The 21063-nt window shown below is 45.4% G+C and overlaps 2 protein-coding genes across 7 annotated transcripts in view; both read right to left on the reverse strand.

Annotated features, from left to right (window-relative positions):
* Nca (neurocalcin homolog) overlaps positions 1–21063 on the reverse strand; it is a 184747-nt gene that overhangs the window by 50807 nt on the left and 112877 nt on the right. The gene's annotated exons all lie outside the window — the stretch shown is intronic.
* Positions 1–21063, reverse strand: part of LOC105189001 (neuronal calcium sensor 2) — a 153608-nt gene that overhangs the window by 20361 nt on the left and 112184 nt on the right. For all 6 annotated transcript variants that reach the window (XM_025302683.1, XM_025302682.1, XM_025302685.1 and 3 more), the window contains 2 exons: positions 6350–6468; positions 2415–2558 (listed from right to left, as the gene is read on the reverse strand). In XM_025302683.1, the coding sequence (XP_025158468.1) occupies positions 2415–2558; positions 6350–6460 (255 nt within the window). In that variant the 5' untranslated portion in view covers positions 6461–6468. The remainder of the gene's footprint in view (positions 1–2414; positions 2559–6349; positions 6469–21063) is intronic.

The following is a 21063-nucleotide window of genomic DNA, read 5'->3' on the forward strand; positions in this document are numbered from 1 at the left end:
TTGACAAACCCAAAGCGGACTAAACCGCACTGAAATAATAATCATAACGTTACATTAAATACAAAATATGGTAAGAATTTATTTACAATATTAATTTTCAAACAATTTTATAAACAAGATTTGATTGAATAAAATAATAAACTATTACTTTTTTAATATATATGGAATGATGGATCGGCAAATCATCTACTAGATGACTTTTCGTGGCGTTCGATCGTTTGTAGGCGCTTGAAACGGAGAAACGTTGCTAAAATCTGAACTCTCATTCCATCGATTGGATATAACTTAAAAACCGGACATATGACGTCCGGTTTGACTTGTTAACCGGGCACTGGACAAGACTTCTGGAAACCTGACAGTCCGGGTCAAAACCGGGCGCTTGGCAACCCTACACTAGGAAAAAAAATTTAGTATCTCTAACAAAACTGTTCTTAGACTTTATATATAAAACTTAAGCATTTTAGTAATTTCATACATAAAAATTACATAATAACGAAGTATTATTTTACATAAACTAAAATAATACCCAATGGACACTCTTTTGTCTTTCTGTGCACTGAAATTTAGATTTTATGTATTAAGAAAAAATTATAGTATTTTTAACAAAATTCATTTAGTTAAAGCTTTTTGGTTGCTATGACAAAAGTATTATGTTACACGAACAAACCGTCAATCAAACAAAACATTTGTTCGCAGAAACTAAGTAGTTTTGTTGGGCATATTTTAACCAAATTATTTTGTTGTTACAACAAAATTTTCGTCCACGCAACAATACATTTTTCCTAGTGTAGTCAAGCTTCCGATATACGTAAATGGACACCGTTCTAAAGCGAAATCGCGACACACGGTTATCGCGTCGATACCTCCCTCTCGGCACGGGTTTCGTAATTAATTGTTGGAGCATCACGTTGAGAATGGCGCGCGAGCGCGCTATTTCAAGATGAAACATCACAAACGGCAAACTTCGAGTATCGACGGCGGACGAGGTGATTCATTCTTTGAAGCGACGCAACAGCGGCTGAAAAGTAGCGCGCGTTGGGCGCATCGAAGGATGCCGCTCCCCCCTTCTCCTCTCCTCATGGCAAATCATAGCCGCCCTGGGAAGACTTTGATCAGTGATGCGGTGCGAAACCACCTCACAAAGCACGACGTTAGACAAAGCCCGAGATTTTATCCGGCGTATTCGGGTCAGATGTCGAATAACCATTCGCTGGTTGGATACGGCGCGTCATATACCTTTAGCGAACCGTATTAAATTACCGGCAAACACACACACACACATAGCCCACCCTAGGCTGGGAATATCTAAAGCGCGCTGCGCTTACAAAACGGAAGTCGATGCGACGGGAGAGGGGGGGAGGGGGCAGTTCTCCCGGAGGATTTCGAGCTTCGCCTCGAATTCGCGCGACTGTACAGCGTCACTTCGTCAAACCGGACGCACTTGTGCTCGGCTGCACTTTATTGCAATATTAAAAATTGAGATTCTCCCACTTTGCGCTCCTCCTAGATTCTTCGTTTCATAAGTCGACGATAAAGAATATTCTTCTACCGCGACAATCTTATTTCCCGTCCATCGTCGATTAGTCCTCTCTGCGTGAAAGAAAATCGCACGCGCGTTTATCGCGAAGTTGCGCCGCAACAATTGAACGTGTCGCGATTTTCTGGTATCTCGAAACGAGAGGCGTTCTTCTTCTCATCGTTTTGGGATCTAATGATGAGCGAGCGCGGATGCGTTCTTTTTCTTTTGCCGCTGTTTGTGAGCCGCGAAGACCGTTCTGCCAAGTGTCTGTGTCAATTGTAGTAGTCGATGCACTGTTACGTGATCGGTGATTTGAGCGGAGCTGAAAATGCGCATTCTCGATCGGCCGGCTGGCTGGCAGAATGTAGGAGAAACGCGATTTAACACCTCGGCGAGATTGTCGTCGCCTCATTTGTCGAGCGTATTTCGTTCTCCCGCGCTTTTATCTCGCGACTGCCAGCTGAAAATCCGGTATTTCACAGCATCACTACATCAGCCCGCCGCCGGCTAATCTTTTCCCTTTTCCGCGCTTCCGGCAAATTTCCAATTTCACCGGTCGACTTGAGCTCGCGCGAACGATATTCCACACGTGTGTCGGCGTCGTGCCGGCGCAATTGCGACAGGCGGCGGCATTGTGTGGCGTCCGATCTCTCGGCGCGTCGTCGTCGTCGTCGTCTCGCTTTGAGAACGCGCGCCCATTTCATCGCGTTTCGATCATCGTGTTTAATCACGCGGAATAATGATCGTCATGTGACGTGAGTACGTCGCGCGCAGGACAACGTGTGTGTTCTCCTTGAAAATATCCCCGGAGACTACGGAGTCGTCGCACGGCTCATTACGACATTGGCCGTGCCAATTGGTCGCACTTGAGAGAACGATCGTAGAGGAGACTCACCTTAAAATCGATGTAGCCGTTTTTGTCCATGTCGAATGTGCGGAAAACGTGGTCGCAGAATTCCTCCGCGTTGCCGGACGGGAAGAACATTTTATACATGTCGACGAACTTAGCCGGTGTTAACCTGCCGTTAGGACAGTCTTGCTGTAACATTCCAAAAAGAAAAGGAGCGACTCGTAAATTCTTCAGTCGATGAAATCTCCCCATATTTATGGGAACAATGTCGGGGAATCAGTCTAGGATATTTCAGGGGAGGGTTTATTTTATTCTCAGTTGAAGCTATTCCTTAAGGGGACTGGAGAGTCAGATTACTGAAGAATCGTGCTTGTGCTTTGATAATGATTTTGTGACGAACTGAACAAATGTGCAAGAATGAAAATTTTACATATATTTATATAACATATGAAGAGTAGAAAAATTTTGTTTTCAAACAAATACTAATATAGATGTACGTCCACTTAAATTTTAAACGCGTTTTTCTCGAAATTTTATTGTTCAACTTTTTGCAGTGATTTCTCCGAAACTGAGCTTCGTATCGATTTGAAATTTTAAAGCAATAATATTCGTTTCATCTCTGGCTCTCAGGTGAACCATGGACAACTCCGTAAAAAACTTTCATTTCGAGATATTAATTTTTTTATTGTAAAAGAACTGAAAAGTTTGAATCTTTTCCTAATAATAGCTGCCATTTTGTTCGATTAATATTGTCCGATTTCTTTTTATAGTGCTTCACCGGATAATGATAAGCCTCCTCAAGATTTTTAGCTAAAATTCGCTCTGATCGGACCACCGAGAGCCGAGATATTACTGCAAAAACGATAACTTGAAAAAAAAGGAGAGTATATTTCAACTATATATATCGTATATTTATACGAGTACTTGTTAATAAACAAGATTTTTCTACTTTTCATATGTTATATAAATATGTGTAAAATTTTCATTCTTGCACATTTATTCAGTTCGTCACAAAATCATTATCAAAAACAAGCACGATTTTTCAGCAATCTGACCCTCCAGTCCCCTTAATCGAACGAAGCTCCGGTGGCTTTCGTTAACTCTGTTATTGTCTCTATCAGCGTGTCTTTATCAGCGTGTAATAACGATAGGTTATTGATCCCTTTGACGTATTCTTTCGTATTCTTTAAACATTTGACCCACCTCTTAAGCCTTTAACTATAGTTACCAGAAATGCATTTAAGAATCTATAACTTAGTCAAAAAGGAGATATTTTCGTTTTCTTTGCACCTGCACTGTAAAGGTGAATTCTTCTTCTAAAAAATGGTATATATACATAGATTCGGTTTAGTCTGTTCAGTTCAGCTCAGTTTTAATGACATGTTTTGTCAAATTCCAAGTAGGCATAGTCAGCATTGTTACTGACATCTAGAAGTGCGCTACGAATGAATAGATTGATATCTGTTATAATTTTATACATTTGGAAACTTTCTCAGATGCAAAATGTGAAATTAAAAGAATACAGAAATTCAAAATGGCGAGTCGAATATAGTGGACAAGAAATCAAGCTATTTTCGTGAAACCTGGTGACCTACAGTTTTTTATACAGCGAAAAATGAAGGGACGATTGACTATCTGTCTATAAGATATTCTTCTGAAATAGTAAGCTCGAAGCTCTGAATAATAAACTTCACTCACAAATATAATAAAGTTTCAGCTCAAAAATGTCAAGCTGACTGAGTCAGAGTTATGTCGCGTATAGATTACTCCAATTCCATTCCGAGTAAATAAAGATCAAGTTCTGAATATGAGCTTTATGTTTCGAGGAATTTTTCCAACCATCGGGTATGATACAAAATTATTAAAACTGAAAAGAAAATTTAGCCGATCAGGCGTATTTTTCGCTTCTGGGAATAGTTTCTGCTGCTTGGAAAGGTAGTCTTTCGTAGATATAAAATTCTGATATTTTTTTTTATTATCACTACTTATAGTCTCAGTAGTCAAGAAGCTCAAATTTTATTCTTAAAACACTTGTAAAAAAGTCGGGCGTTAAAGGGTTGAAACGAAATCGCGAGGAATATAACAACGATATCGCGCACGAGTAAGAATTCTGGACGCATCAAATATAACGATGTCAAGCGGCGGTCGGGTAAATATTCCGCTGAAGCAACATCGGCCCTAAATCGCGAGCTATTTGGCCAAAATGCGTGACTCTCGTTCCAGTGAGAAATCCCACAGCGCCGAGGAGGAGAGACCTCATCTCGCGGCCTCGTCAGGTCGGGCAACTCGCGCGGCAGCTCGAACGAAACGCGTCATTTCGGCATCACAACACCCTCGACGTCGAAACCCTAATCCAGCGCCGCTCGTCCTCAACCTTTTTTCAAACGAAAGCAGGCGCCATCGCGATATTTTTCAATCTCCCCTTGGCCGTATTTTTCCGCCGAGGCCGATACGCGCCAGCGATCAGTCTTCATTTATTTCAATCCGAGTCGGCAAAGTCGCGTGTGTGATTCATTGCGAATCGCGCCGAACGGCGAGGCCGAGAGACGCGACTGGACTGCGGAACGACTCTGGTAACGACTCCGCTTAGTTTAATTAGTACGGGCGCCACGGCTTCTCCGTTGGATTTCGCCTCCGTTTGAATCGTCAAGCGGCCGGAGCATCAAGCGCGCAACTTTTCCGCGCTGCGCCGCGCCGGAAACGCCACATCCCCTTCGCCGCGGGATTCATCAATGCGAGATTCTCTCGCTCGAGACTTCGCTCTCGAGCTGGATATTCACGGGGCAAATATCGCGCGGCGCATACACGAAATATCCAACGGAGTCTCTCTCTCTCTCTCTCTCCCCCCCCCCCTCTCTCTCTCTCTCTCGGGTGCTTTCGGATGACAGTCTCTCACACGGAGAAGAAAGATCGCTTCTACGGAGGAGACGGGATTCCTCAGAATTGAATTTCTTGCTCATAACAGTCAGAAAATCGATTTCCTTCGGTTGGTTCGACGCGTCACATTAATTCAATGTATCTTTCTCCCCGTGCATTTCTATCTTATAACGCTCTACATCACGGTTTGCTCTATCGTCTCGTAATTCCATTTTGCCGTTCGTTACGGGCGGCAGCCGACCTATCTTTGCATCTCCGCGAACGGCGATGTGCAGCCGCGAATCTGCTGATTTAGCGGCGCATGTCACGTTCCCATGCAAAACGTCGGCCTCTTATTTACGTACTTTCATAACCGCGAACCTTCTCGTATGACTTATAACCGCTCTCTTTCTCTCTCTCTCTCTCTCTCTCTCTCTCTCTCTCTCTCTCTCTCTCTCTCTCTCTCTCTACGTTCGCTCGCGAAGTTGTGTGTCTCGCCGAGAGCCGCTTTTTCGCGTTCGACCGCGCATACAAGCGTGCTCGCAAGGCGAAGGAGCATCGTCGCATATTTAACATAGCATAATTGGCAGGTACGCTGACTGTGCAGGAATATTTATTCCGACCGCCGCATTACGACATCCATCGCGTGTATCTATCAACGTCGGCGTATCTACGTCAATTCGTTATTTACATACAACTTTATATTTAGCTGACTAAAGAACCTCGCTCGATTCAGACCAACCGCGTACAGTTGTCTCAATTGTGTATACCATTTTACAAATAATAATAGAAATATTAAATTTAAGAGATTTGACGTTCTTAAACTCTCATCGAAAGCTCTTCTGGCACGATTTTTCAGCAATCTGACCCTCCAGTCCCCTTAAAGATGCCGGCCTACCTCGCTCGGTGGCTCATCATCAGAACACTACTGAGGCTGAAAAATATATATCACTAATGTCCCCAAAAGATATCCGTTTGTCTTCAGCGAGAAATTTAGCACGTCTTAGATGTCAAATGTGTGAAAGAGAGGGAGAGGGGATAAAGAGAATAATCTGGAAATACTTTCATAACTACATAATAAAGGACCATCGCGATAAGTTTCTCGCGTGGCCGTCGATACTCACTTTAAAGCCTTTGTACCATTCCTTTATGGTGGCCTCGTCGTATCGCGTGTGCGACTTGAGGAAGTCCATGTCCTCCTTGCTCAACTTGTCTTTGCTCCCGAAACAACCCATTTTGACACCTGCAACAATCAATAAAACACACCATGAGCGAAGGAGGTCGCGACGGATCTTTCTCGGAGGAAAGTATCTTCCGGAGGACACGAAGCGCAACGGCCAAGGATTCGCCGGTATTTCGTCGCATGTGTACGCAGTTGTGCATTTTTCATAAGCGGCGAGAGCCTCCGATCTCGGATTCCGTACGGATGAGCGATTCCGCCGCGGTATCTCGCCGTTCTTGCGAGCAACGAAACTTTCAGACGTGTTCTCCTTCGAGACTCTCCGAGAACTAGTCATCGTGCGCCGCGCATATTAATGCCCGCGGAATTATGTCAGCGGCATTGAACAAGTTAAGGCCGTAAAATAAGTTGGATGGTGTGTCTTACACGTCCCCCGACTCGATTGTACTCTAGGCTGTGCCCTATATTTCATCGACGACTCGTGTATTCCATCGCGACGACGACGGTGAAAACGACAACGGCGTGGGCGGGGGCGGGGGGGGGGGAGGAGATCGTCGATTCATTTTTCCTCGCTCTTGACGGTTCGCGTCGAGCAAAATAAACGTCCTGTCCGTCGTGTGAAATAACGTCGCGTCATTGTAACTTCGTGAGATACCGCGAGGCGACGAACGCCAAGATTGTTAGTCTCAAAGCGTGCGATGATGAAAATTACATCGCGATAATTATCCTCGGATTGAAGGTGGGTGTCTTCAGATTTTACTCTCGATTGTCTCGCATTATTTCCGTACCTGCTGAAGCCGCGATGAATTACGTAACAAAGTAAGAAGTCGTATAGCCTATTTTATTATCGCGTTAAAAATTGGAGGATCCACTGGCTGGCTCTTTTCCTTAACCCTTTAACGCCCGCTGGTAACTATAGTTACCAGAAACGCATTTAAGAATCCTTAACTTAGTCAGAAAAGGAGATATTTTCGGTTTCTTTGCACCTGCACTGTAAAGGTGAATTCTTCTTCTACGAAATGGTATATAGATTGTATGTAGATTCGGTTTAGTCTGTTTTTAGCTCAGTTTCATGACAACGTGATTTGTCAAATTCCAAATAGGCATAGTTAACATTGTTACTGACATCTAGAAGTGCATTATAAATGAATAGATTGGTATGTGTATTATAATCTTATACATTTGGAATCTGGCTTTCCTCAGATGCAAATGTGAAATTAAAAGAATACAGAAATTCAAAATGGCGAATCGAATATGGCGGACATGAAAATCAAGAAATCAACCTTTCTTCGTGAAACCTGATGACCTACAGTTTTTTATGCGGTGAAAAATGAAGGAACGATTGACTATCTAAATGGTGATCTATAAGATATTATTAAAACTAAAAAAAAAAAATTTAACCGATCAGGCGTAGTTTTCGCTTCTGAGAGTAGTTTCTGCTTGGAAAGGTAGTTTTTCGTAGATATGAAATTCTGATTTTTTTTTGTTATCACTACTTATAGTCTCAGTTAAAAAGAATTCAATTTTATTCTTAAAACACTTATAAAAAAGTCGGCCGTTAAAGGATTAAGAATATTACATTCACCGTCTCGCCCACGTTTCAATAGCGGAGCGAGATGGAATTTTTATACGTTAGTTTCCCGCGTAAAAGAGCAGCGGGAAGAAAAAGGCACCACGCTCTCTTCGTTCGCAAAATGGGCTTTTAATTCTTGCTTTCCCTTTTGCCGGGGAAATTAAAAGGCCATTTTCGTTCGCGATATGCGGCGTGTAGCGGGCAGACGAGAGCAATAATGCACACTCGGCCGGCGGATCTCTCTCGGAAGATCTCTCGCGAAAATATGCGCGTAATCGATCGACCGCGCGCGCGCGAGGATCTGCGAATGCGGCGTGTAAGCCGACGATCGTGATTACGGTTAAACGGAAGCGCTCGCCCGTGATAAGAGGCCGTATGCAATTTTCGCGGTACCGTATGGCGTGCTATTTGCTCGCCGCACGCACACGCGATGCACGCAATGCACGCTCGGCTGAAAGCCGACGTTGCGATACGACCATAACTGACCTGCTGGATATCGAAACAAAATGCGTGACCGAACTGACAATGACGAGTGCCGCGAGCATACACGCGCGCATTTTACGGATGATACATGAGAGGTATGCGCGCTCTCCGGCAGGCTTTCAGGATTAGCCTTAATTCATTCCACGTTCGAGATCCGCTACGGATATCCTATCGATTTTTCGAATTTCGTCTCAATATACTCGGCCATGCCAATAATTTATCTCGCGATCATCCTTTCATGCTGATTTCCTTCTCCGATTTATTCGACAGCAGCTGCCGTTATCCGTGATGAATGTCGGTTTCCGCTACTTAGAGTAGAGTAGTAATTTTTCTTCTATGCGTCTATAGAAGTGCATATTTTGCTACTCCTGAGATTCGCGCGAGTTACAATCATTTGCATCTTCGCTTATTTTCATCACTGAGGTTATCTGCAAAATATCTCCTAAAAATTTGTAAGATTCACCTAAAATGTTCTCAGCGTCACAAAAATCACAAGACAGAGGAAACAAAAGTCTTTCATGGATTACGAGGAGACCCCATGACGAATTCCAGAAAATATATATATTTCCTCTCTATCTATTATTAAAATATAATTTCACGTTTTCATTTCGTCAGTTTGGACAAGTTTTCGGGCGAAGGCGAGAGAAATGTTTGGATTGCCGGGCAACGACGGGTTCAATATCGTTGGCTCGGGTTACCCTTTGCGGGCAACTTCGGTTCACCCTCGACAAAGAGATTTATAATTAAACGTGACTAAAATTACACGAACGGCTAGCGGATAATTTTAGCTGCGAAATTTAATTATAAACCCGAGGGTACATAAAAGGAGGTGGTACACCTCCTCACAGGGTCGGAGTAACACACACGAGTGATGACACTCTGACTCACTTGAAGCCCAATTGGCCGTGCCCGATATCGAGAGTTCAGCAGTTGCATTAAAATAACAACCTCCCGTTAATTCTCCAGCGGTAACACGTGACCGCGTTAACTTCGCCAATGGGACTCGCAATCCCCTGCGAGAACCGGAAAGAGAGCGATAGGCGGAAAGAGAGAGAGAGAGAGAGAGAGAGAGAGAGAGAGAGAGAGAGAGAGAGAGAGAGAGAGAGAGAGGGAGGGAGGGAAGGGGCAGGTTACACATTACGGTAACGGCGAAAAGATGGAGAAAGAATCCGCGAGACTAAAAGGGATCCGATGATATATAATAAGACTCTGGGGCTCTCTATATACGGCAGAGGATTAAGGTAGGATTCAAAGAACTGCGCTAAGGCTGAAAAGACAGCCGGAGAGCCACTGATGGAACATACTCGCGCAAACACACATCAACTGACCGGCGACGTGCTCTCTCCGAAGGATTACGGAAACGTTACTTCTTTCCCCGATTGTAACTTACACAGAGCCCCTTTTATTTGCCGACTCCGCCGCAACAATATCCGGAGCGGCGATTTGCGAGCGAATTCCCCGGCCTTCGCCGAAACTCGACGATCGTCCGCAATCCCCCCGACTACCCGCGGTATCTGCCGGGCTCACTCGAGTTTCCCCAACAGCCCTCAGTTTCCACGACCGCCCAGGTAACTGCTCGCGGCAAGCTCGGTGTCGGCGGTCGCGCGGACGTTGCGTAGACCGCGACGACGGACGCGACGAGGGAATTAATCGCGTCACGCCGCGACGTGGCCGACGCGCGACACGTTAATGTCATAATGAACGGTCGATGCGCGCCGGCGGAATTATGAGAATACGTTCCGAATTGCGGCGGGGAGTCGCGGCTCGTGACCTGTGTTAAAAACCGTCCGGCTGCGTGGTCGGCCGATTTAATGGCCGGCCGACACTGTCCCTCGCTCGTGAAACGCAACACGTGAACGTAATTAACGCGACGCGTTTGCCCTTTGCGGCGGCGACGGCGGCGGCGGCGGCGGCGGCGGCGGCGGCGGCGGCGGCTGCGGCGCCTTCCGACCGCCGATGAAGTCGCGCGCTCGGCTATTTAGGAGATTAAGCACGGGAACGAAGATTAACGGCCGCCACGCTCCGCGAAAGCCACGATGTGTACGTGCCCGAGTTTCGAGAAGGTCGTTGATTATTCCGCGACCGAACTCTGCTTGAGCTAATGCACGTCGCGGTCGCGTTGCCGGGGAACTTAAAATTTCTCGCCCCGGAAAGATACTGTATCCTTGGGGACCTCCTTTCCCTCCCTCCCCCCTCCCCCGCCTTCCTCCCTCTCTCTCTCTCTCTCTCTCTCTCTCTCTCTCTCTCTTGCTCTCCGCGTCTCTCTCTCCCATCGATTCTGCATTTCCAAACGTCGCGCGGCGGTGTCTTAAACTGTCGTTGCGAGAGAAATCAGGTACGTGCATTCGCGGTATCTTAATAGCCGTCTCACGGAAGAGAAGTTAGCGTCGCCGGAAGTTTCGGGAATACCGTGGAAGGACATATAGAGCGTTGCGAATATGCCGGAAAGAAAAGAACCTCCGCAAAAAGTGCCCCAAAAAGTTTTTCAGTCCCCGATTTTTTAATTAAATTTTATGCGAAATGATAGCTCATGATAAGACATTAATCACAAAAAAGTTTGAGCGTACGATTGGATTCAGAGATATAGAGGATCAAAGTGATGAACTACCTACTAAGGAAGTTTGACACTAATAACGTTTTATCGCGCGAATTTTTTGCGAAATTCAGTATCTATGGGTTCTTTGAGTTGTTTATTACGAAGTCGATGTTAGATTTAAAAAATTCAACATGGCGGATGTAATATAGCGGACACAAATAGGGAAACAATTACTTACTTTTATTAGAACTGTTATGTTGTGGTATACTTTAAAACCGATAACTTCAGAATTGAATTTTTAGACAACTTTTATATTATTGGATTTAATGATATGTACTTATAAAGAGTCACGGAAACTGCAATGGAAAAGCACGTCTGCAATGAATAAGCTTCTAAATATAACAAATAAAACTATCACGTTATCCTTTATGCGTCATGTAACGTATCCATTTGAATTTGATATTTTTTTTATGAAAAAACAATAAAAAAAATACTTTTTCCACTCAAAAATTGTCGTTGAAAAAATTACTTCCGAAAACCTAACAGAAAATTTGCAATCAGCTAGCCAAAAAAACCACAACATAACAGTTCCAACAAAAGTAAATGATTGTTTCGCTATGTGTGTCCGCCATGTTGCACCTGTCATCTTGAATTTTTAAAATCTGACATCAGATTCATAATCAGCAACTCAAAAAACCCACAGATACCGAATTTTGTAAAAATTCGTACGATAAAGAGTTATTAGTGTCATACTTTCTTAGAAAGGGCAGTGACCACTTTGACCCTCTGCATCTTTGAAACCAATCGTATGCTCAACGTAAAACTTTTCTGTAATTATCATGTCTCATCATGAACTATCTTTTGACATAAAATCCGATTCCAAAATCGAGGCCCGAAAAGCGGGCAAAAAATCGCAAAAGACCCTTTTTGCGGAGGTTCTTTATCGTTCGCGCCATCGTGTATGCAGCAAAGTTTGTAGCTGCTAATACCTTTGCCTCTCTCACGTTCCTGCAGGCAGAGGGTTCCTTAAAAACTTTGGTAAATAAGTTAAGGAACTCGCTAGGAACGAGATTACATCCTCGGCGCTGCTTCTGCAGTGTACGCGCGCGTGTGTATGGCAGAGCATTTAGGGAAAATCGTCGTCGTCATCGTCGAATCGACCGAAAACTTGCAGTCCTCGTCAATTTCGCCTCCGATGCCGAGGACGTCGTTTTGTAAGTCTGCCCGGCCGAAAACGACGAGTAACGACGAGAGACGAGAGTTACCGTCGCGAATCTGTCGAATAAGGCGCCGATTATAATTGCTAATGCAACCGCTTGCTGCGCTCGGGACAACTTTTCTTGCCGCGTTTAAGAAGTTCGCGTTATCCTTCATTCAACGCCTCGGTAATTAAATGAATTCGTATTACCGAAGAATTAGCATAATTAACCATTAACCACGCACGACCTTGGCCATTAGGAGTGAATTCGCGAGAGGTGTTTGAAAGATGGGATCGGATGCTACACGAGGAAAAATGCGTATTCAGTGCGGGTTCAGATAAGTGTTGTTTATTTTGTCAAGTATTTTATAAGTTTATGCGTGTCCACGAATCTATCGTAAACTCGCCATGAGCGTCAAATTTACTCAGAATATATTCTGAATTCCGGCAACTTTTTAACCAAGGATATTAAACTAAAACAAGCATACTGAAGCATATGTCGGATTAATGAATTATGTTAAACTGAAACAAGCACAATGAATTATGTGAAGTAAAAATGTGATTTGCTTTCTACGCAAATTTTAAAATTCTAAATAAATTTTAAAATGTTCCTAAAAGGGAAATAAATTCTTTGTTCGAGTACATGATAATGAGCTTCTCCTAAAAAATTTATGATGGCTATCCTCCTCAGTTTTTATCGTCTAGAAACATCCTTTATTGTAAATAATCATTGCCGAAAAGAAGGAAAATAAATCGCATGATTGCCGTTCTTGGCTTATTTTTCTGTGTGCACAACTCGGCAGCGGTGCTCGCGCGGATGATGATAATAGCCGTTCGTCAGTCATTTGGAGGAAGTCATTCATTGTTATATAATCACTCCTTGTCAACTCTTTTATATCAAACGACACGCGAAGGGGAGCGATAAAGTTATTCATGGAGCCGTGTCTTTTCAAGCGCAGATATAACATCGGCTGAATTCTCTATCGGAATTTCAAGGAACGTTCCCCGGAGAACGGTGTAAAATGCACAGAAATTCTTGAGTCTGACAATAAAACACCGCGAAAAAGCCTGCTCGGGGTAACTCTGTTACATCTTTTAATAATGCGAATCTTTCGATAGTAGCCGGCTGGAATTTAAAGCTGGAATTTAAAGCAGTAACCACCGCCGCGCTTCGCGGTATGCGGAGAACATGGCACTCCCTCCCTCTCCCTTTCCTCTCGTCAACACAGAGGCTATCTGTGTCATCATCTACGGCAAACGTGAAAAGTATTTATAGCACAGTTGGCACACAATTATCGAGGGGCTGATCGCTCTTCTAGCCAACGGCCACAAAAGAATTAACACTAGCAACGTTCGGCGAGAAAAGAGTGTGTGTGTGTGTGTGTGTCAGAGAGAGGAAAGAGAAAGGGGGAGAGGGGGAGAGAGAGAGAGAGAGAGAGAGAGAGAGAGAGAGAGAGAGAGAGAGAGAGAGAGAGAGAGAGAGAGAGAGAGAGAGAGAGAGAGAGAGGAGAGAGGAGAGAGGACTCCGGCCGGGCGCACATCGACGATTGCATTGACATCTGTATGACATCGGCGTTTGTAACGCGCGACGCCGCTCGCTCTCATTGTCGCGAGACGTCGCGAAACGAAAGCGGCGCATTTAACACAGTTCGTCGCATTTGCAGAAGGACGGTAGAGAGGAGCAGACAGGAGGAAGAGGAGGAGAGAGAGAGAGAGGGAGGGAGGGAGAGGAAGAAAGTGAGGGAGAGCCTGGTGAGAGGCTGGTGGTGTGTCGCGCGTGTATTCGCGAGTGTTCGCCAGCGCGCAGGCTCCTTTTGTTTTTCGCCCGTTGTTCTTCAGTGGCCATGGCTATTGTGCCGGCCGCCCGCGGCGGTGTACTCGGCATTATCCCGTCTGTCCCTTTTAACGAAATGCTTACGCCAATACGAGTAGATTAAGCGCATCGTGGACGTTTGACACTAGGCGCTTTTCGTGCAAGTGGCATACGAGGACGATGCGGAACGTGGCGGCGATGGCGCGCCTGCGTTCCCTCCGGGGTGAGAATCGACTCGCGCGATTGTCCGGCGCGGAGGAAAAGAAAAGAAAAGAAATTCTTGGCGCGCGGATGGGGCGGCAGGGACGGCGTACGTTTGGGCTAGGTGACGTCTCTCTTCTCGAGATTTCGTTGACTCGCGCACCGGATTTATTTTCCCAGCCGGCGCCGTTTGTTTTTCGGGCCGTTTAACAAGGTAGTATCCTCAAAGGGAAGATGTGGATTTTCACGAGAAGCGACATCGAGAGAACAACTCTTGCGAGAGAGAGAGAGAGAGAGAAATAAAGAGGAAGAGAGAGGGTGAAGATAACGCGCAATAAGAGCGCCGTAATTATTTCGACCCCGTGACGTTACGAAAATAAAGCCTCTAAATGTGCAACGCGAGAACGTTTGTTTCATTTTCCGGTAAATATATAAAAAAGGGTACACCTCACCGATTGTTTTTTATTTCGAAATATGTTATAAAGGATGAAATTCTGAGTGACTTTTCCTAATACAATTATATGGGGGTCGCTTATAGTTTCTGAGATATTTGACTCTAAAGTTTTATAATTGTACGTTGAAGTATATTCGAAGTAGACAAGCAGTTTTCATTCACTTTAAATATAGGAAACAGTACATATAAGCGGGAGAGGGGCTCCGCCCCCTCCTCCCCAAACAAATCCTAACCTAACCTAACTTATTGCATCTTTATATATTTTTGTTGACATTGTTGAAAAAAGTTCTTTTAAGATTTATCACCTGGCTCAACTTAACTTATTATAATATCTGCATATAATTAGGTGTTGTGGCTTTTAAGGAGATCTTTTCAACATCGCCCAACAATATATAAAGATGCAATAAGTTAGGTCAGGTTAGGATTTTTTTGGGGAGCGGGTGCGGGGGAGGGGCGGAGCCCCTCTCCCGCTTATATGTACTGTTTCCTATATTTCTGTGTGCATACTACGTTTGGATTAACTGTTTGGATTATACTGTAAATAACGTCAGCTTATGATATCTAGAATTTAATTCCAGGATAATCAAAATTCCAAAACTTTAAAATCAAATATCTCGAAAACTATAAGCGACCCCCATATAGTTGCATCAGCTAATTAAAAAAGTCACTCAGAATTTCATCCTTTACAACATATTTCAAAATGAAAAACTATCGGTGAGGTGTGTGTAACCTTTTCTATATATTTACCTATTTTCCGAAGTTTCGTCCGTCTTCTTTCGCGCTTCGATCGATCATCAGCGGCGCATTTTTTCCGTCGGCTAATTTGTCTCCTCCCGACTATGCTCGCGCAATCGTTCGATACATATTAGCGAATTGCGCAAACACGTAACGCGATACTGTCGAGAAAGCGCGGTATCCAAGGCGGGGCTGTATTTGGCTATACGTGGTGCTATCGATCGCTCGTTCGCAGTGGCACAATGCACGCCGTGACAAATCGAGAAAGAACCGTCGCGAGCGGCGGAAGCTGCGCGTTCGCGCGCTCATAATGCATTTTCGCGCAGCCGCGATGCGGTAATTAATTCGTCTCGGGCTCGCGCGGACGGAATCGCACCTGCGCGGCGACGACGTCCGCGACGTCGCGAAAGGTGTTCTCGCAGCCGAGTAGTACGTTATTAATGCTGATGTCTATTATTAATAATGCGCGCACGGCCGCGAAACTACTTCCGCGGTGTGGACGGAGAAAAATACGCCGCGCGAGCGTATGTAAACTGCGTCCGCCGGTCTGTAATTTATCGTCGCAGCTGCAGAGCGCTTTAACGCGAATCGCTACAACGACGTTACAGCGCCGCGCGATATGCGGGAGGATGCGCGATCGGGCAAGTACATATAAGCAGAATTTATCTATCATGATAAAACGACGCGGCGGGTAAATGGCTCGCTCGTCCATGGAATATTCGGTGAGGTGCGATCGAAACCGCGTAGATCCGGCAGAGTTTTTCCCGTCGTGCATCGCTTTGCGATTACACATCGACGTGCTCAGAGACGCGCCATGGTCGGATCAAACATGGCGGTAATAAAAAATGTTAAAAATTATTTTACCGTAATAATTATATTATATTGTGTTATACTATGCTATATATATTGTATATTTAATTATATATATATATATATATAATGTTTATACGTTACATTATAATATACTAAACATATTACATAATATTGTACGATTGTTAAACCTTCCACGCTACTCCTCCCCCGACTTCTCGACCCTGGCGGAGTTTCCGCCAGGGCACAACGTGCACGTGGCGACTGCCACGGCGTAAATTATGAATGCGACCGACCAAACAGAGCATGTTTTGCGTATCCGTTCTTATTTACCGGAACTTCGTCGGGTAAACGCGCCGTTGAAAAATTTCCCAAGGACCGCGTCGCCCTCAAAAACTTTCTGAAGGCCGTTAATATAGAGACGCGGGCGCGCGAGTCTTCTGCCGCGCGGGTAAAGGTACCGCCGGGCAGTTTCATAAAAATTTCCGCGGCAATACCGCGTAAATGTTCCCGAGAGAGAGAGAGAGAGAGAGAGAGAGAGAGAGAGAGAGAACGAGAGAGAGAGAGAAAATGAACGAGAGCGAATTTCAACGGTGTGTCCTCTTTGGAGGCTTGCTGGATTTTGCCGCATTAAAGAGCTGCGAAGCTTAATCCTTGACTAATTCGTGAATTGCGACGCGAGCTTCTAAACGAGCAGCTGGTTTACTCGACATTACGCACGACCAGAACTACGAAATCGCCCGCTACGCGTATTCTCGTCCAATTACGTGTCGTTGCGCACTTCTTTTATCGAGTAATTAACGCGGCACGATATATTCTTGTAATCGCGAATTTTCCGTGAACGTTCTTGATCGCCAGCGCTTTTTCACCGGAACACTTATTAAAAAAGAACATACAGAGGCACAACATTAAAGCCTGGCCTTAAGACTGAGAGAGAGAGAGAGAGAGAGAGAGAGAGAGAGAGAGAGAGAGAGAGAGATATTGCATTTCACAGCAAAGTAAGATATATAAAAACTTTAACAAGTCTTCGATCTTTTTTTGTCAAACGGTTCGCTATCGGAAATGCATTGAACGAGAGTTGTTTTTAATCATTCGCGCATCGATATTAATATTTCGATATACACGGAAGACCGATGATAGTTGTGGGGTAACGCGGAGCGCCCTAATACCGTTTGCGGCTAAGTAGCATAATTGCGCGCTGAATAATGTCGGGAACGAAGAAGAGGTATATACAGCGATATAATGGATGGTGAATTTATGCACTGTCGTTCCTAACTGCGGAGCGCCCTTTGGGGCTGAACCGCCCAACAAAGACAATGAGAACAACGAAGTAATGTCAAGAGCGCGCGCCTTGCCCGCCATGGTGTGTTCTACCTCGCGTCATACCGGACTGAACGCAGTTGCGGTGCACAATACCGCGGCTCGATTCGACCAGCCCGGCACCATGAAATGCAAATAATCCGCTGGCGGACTACGAATGCTGCAGCGCGCCTGACATTTTCGGATATTACGCGATAACACAACACACGACTCCGATCGCGAGTTTCGCCCGACGCGACGCAAGGAGAGCTGGCGGCGCTCTTCCTTTCGTGCGAGTTACACGGGGCGTTAAAGCCGTAAATATGTATAAACGCGCACATTTATGTGTGTACGTGTATATCATTTGCACGAAGGAACACGCAAAGTTGCGAAAACAAGAGACTCGTGTGCCGCGAGCATTTTTGCCACCCCTCCGGCGCCGCGACGGAAGCAGCAGTGCATCGTCGCGCGCTCCGTCGTTTGCCGCGAAATTAATATCCCGAGTAGAGGAAACTTTGGGGTTCAAAAGGGAGCGAGCTTTCCCGAGCGGAAACGCCGGCCGAAGCCGGGAACGCGCACGCGTCATGAAAAATGCGAACTTGCGAACTTGAGTCGCTCGTCGCTCACGATCCAGCGGGTGGAGGGGCGCGAGAGAGAGAGAGAGAGAGAGAGAGGGGAGGAGGGCACACGTAAACCGGAAAATATAATTACAAATTGGAAAGGGTGAAATTTTCACGGCGAAGTAGCGCGCTAACGTTCGTATTTCGCAGCACTCCCGCCGCCATCCATCATATTTGCGGGGCGCGCAAATGATTAATCAACCGGCGTGCGACGGCATATTTCGCGAAAGAATAATAAATGTATCGGCGCGAATTAAATAAGCCCACGCGTTCCGCCGGCAACTCGCCCTCATCCCTCTGCTGCACCTCACTCTTGCTGGACGCACTCGAACGGAATGACTTGGTAGCGTTATCTGATTAGAGCGCCGCGCGCACAACGACGCGATCGCCGAGCGCGGCGCACGAGCAATTTTAATAATCCCCAGCGGCGTTCCACGAGCCCCGAGGAAGATGAATCGCGAGCCGCGCTGATAAACGCGACATGACCACGCACGCAAGCCGCCCGCGCTGACCTAAAAAACTCACGAGTGCACCTGCTGAGTGGCACGGGCGAGTCAGCGATTCAACGAGCGAGCGGAAGCCGCTACAGTTTTCGCAGCAAGCGATGCGAACGTTGATTAACCCCGCAAAGCCATGGCATATAATGAGGCGTGAGAGACTTTGTTTACCTCTAGCAATCGACCTCTCGTTCTCTCTCCGCTCGCTCGCTCGTCCTCCTCTCTTTCTCTGTCTCTCCTCCGAGAGAGCAGCGAGGAATTACTAGGATAATCGAAGCGAATACTCTTCATGCTGGGCGCGAGTGTATTTTTCGTAGAGCGGATATGTGTTACGCCAACGAGAACTTACGGACTCCCCGACTAGAAATTTTGATCAGGTTCACCTAATATTTTAAAAATTTTAACAAAACAATTTTTGCGTGTCATTTCCAAATATAAAGACGTTTGCATTGAAAAAACACTTCAGATCACTTGAATATATTTGTAAAATGCTGTAGAAACTATCCTTTCTTCAGCAGTCAATAAATAGTTGTGAAATTAACGTGGCATGCAACTTTTCTCTTTGACACTACTTTATATCTTGTCATCTTGTGATACTTTACGATCTTATGATATTCATTTTACGTTTCTTTTCCGAAACATTTTACAAGTATGCTCAAGTACGATCTAAAATATTGTTTCATGCAAATATCTTTTTATTTGGAAATGAGATGAAAGAATTCTCAGCGTGTCATTTCTTATTTCTAATGTCATCATCCAATATAGCCGTGACGAGTAATCAGGAGCCATAATTCGAACAAAAAAAAAAAATGTAATAAGGACTCCATAAGGTAACTCTATGAGGACCTGACTATGAATCCTTACTAAGGTCCTGATATCCACGCTGCGTTACATGACTCACTAGGACCCGATAATATTACCTTATTGGGACCTGATGTCCAGATGAGGTTAACCTGATCAGGACCATGGTATAAATTTCTAGTCGGGAGCAGCTCGAGCGACGATTCGATGAGAGTTGCGAAGTATAACCTGCGCGTCGTGGTCGAATCTACTATCGCGAGTTATAGCGCGAGGCCCTTCCGTTGCGCGCAACGAAGAAACCGCTTGCTCCTGTATTTTTATCGACAAGGGGGGCGTCCGTTGATAAAAGAGGAGGCTCCAAGTTGATGGAAAATGTGGAAAAATCCCAAGTTATTTTTTAAAATAACAACCCTTACAACGCCAGCATATCTCCCATGGCTGCTCTTGCGTGAGCAGGCCGAAGAGAGCGCGTCGCTTTTTACGGCTGCAAATAACGCGGATGCGGTCGTTTCGACGCGGGGATCGGCAAAGTAGACACGTCCGGCGAATTTGCGGCGCGCTCGCGCGGACTGTCGAGCTGTGGGGGCGGATTAGAATGAGGAAAATGAGAACGGAATGAACCGCGCGCGAACTTCCGCGAGCAAAAACACTCGGAGTCCCGCGCGTCGCCGAGTAAACGACGACGACAACGACGACGACAACGACGACGACGACGACGACGACGACGACGACGAATGTCGGAGCCGCCGCGCTAACGCGCTGATTATGCCAAAGTAAAACGGAATAATTTCCACACCGAATGTAGCAAACTAAGTTTCCAGTTTGCAGTGGATGCAGGCGCGCGCGCGCGGGTTGCTCCACCGGCGTAATAAGAAAGGTAAATAATCTTTACGCTTACCGGTTTTTAACTTTCGCAACTAAAGGGCACGTGCGCGCGCCCGAGTACCCTTTCTTCGCCATTAATTTCCCAATGACCGAACTTATCTTCATTCCGCGCAATTTCGTGCAATTCCCGTGTGCAAATCTCGCGTCGGGATTTTCATTCGCGCGAGACGAGACTGTCAAGATATCAAACGAATGGTGCAAAAATCAACAAGCCTGACATCACGAAAAATCCAGTGCGAGTTAGTTGAATAAATTGACCGTTCATGGACCTGGAAACATCGAGAGTATTGCGCGAACATATATGGGATTTGGGGAACACGCTCCCCAAGGTTTTCACTTTCTCCCCATCTCCCCTTTTTGCTCTGTCTGTCTTGGATTTTCGAGGAATGACAAGAGCGCCAGCAGTATCGCGACATCTCCGGCAGTAAAGTGATAATGGTAAATTTCGGCGGGACGAGAGCATTAGTGGAGTATTATGTCATGTAATATGCTTTCTTCCTGAAAGCCATATTTCTCGTGAGAATGTAAGAGGATCCTAGCGATACCTCATTCTATGGTCTCAGGATTTCTTCCCAACCTCGCTCTCTCTCTCTCTCTCTCTCTCTCTCTCTCTCTCTCTCTCTCTCTCTCTGTCTTTCTCTCTCTCACCTTCTTTCCACCTGCAAACTTTTAATTAAAGCTTCCGAAACTATTACTAGCCGCCGTTCGGCGAGCTTTAATTAAAAAACGGTAATAAATCCCACGAAAAATTAA

Source organism: Harpegnathos saltator, unplaced genomic scaffold (assembly GCF_003227715.2).
Source record: "Harpegnathos saltator strain DR-91 unplaced genomic scaffold, Hsal_v8.6 scaffold51, whole genome shotgun sequence".
In the NCBI taxonomy this organism is placed as follows: domain Eukaryota; kingdom Metazoa; phylum Arthropoda; class Insecta; order Hymenoptera; family Formicidae; genus Harpegnathos; species Harpegnathos saltator.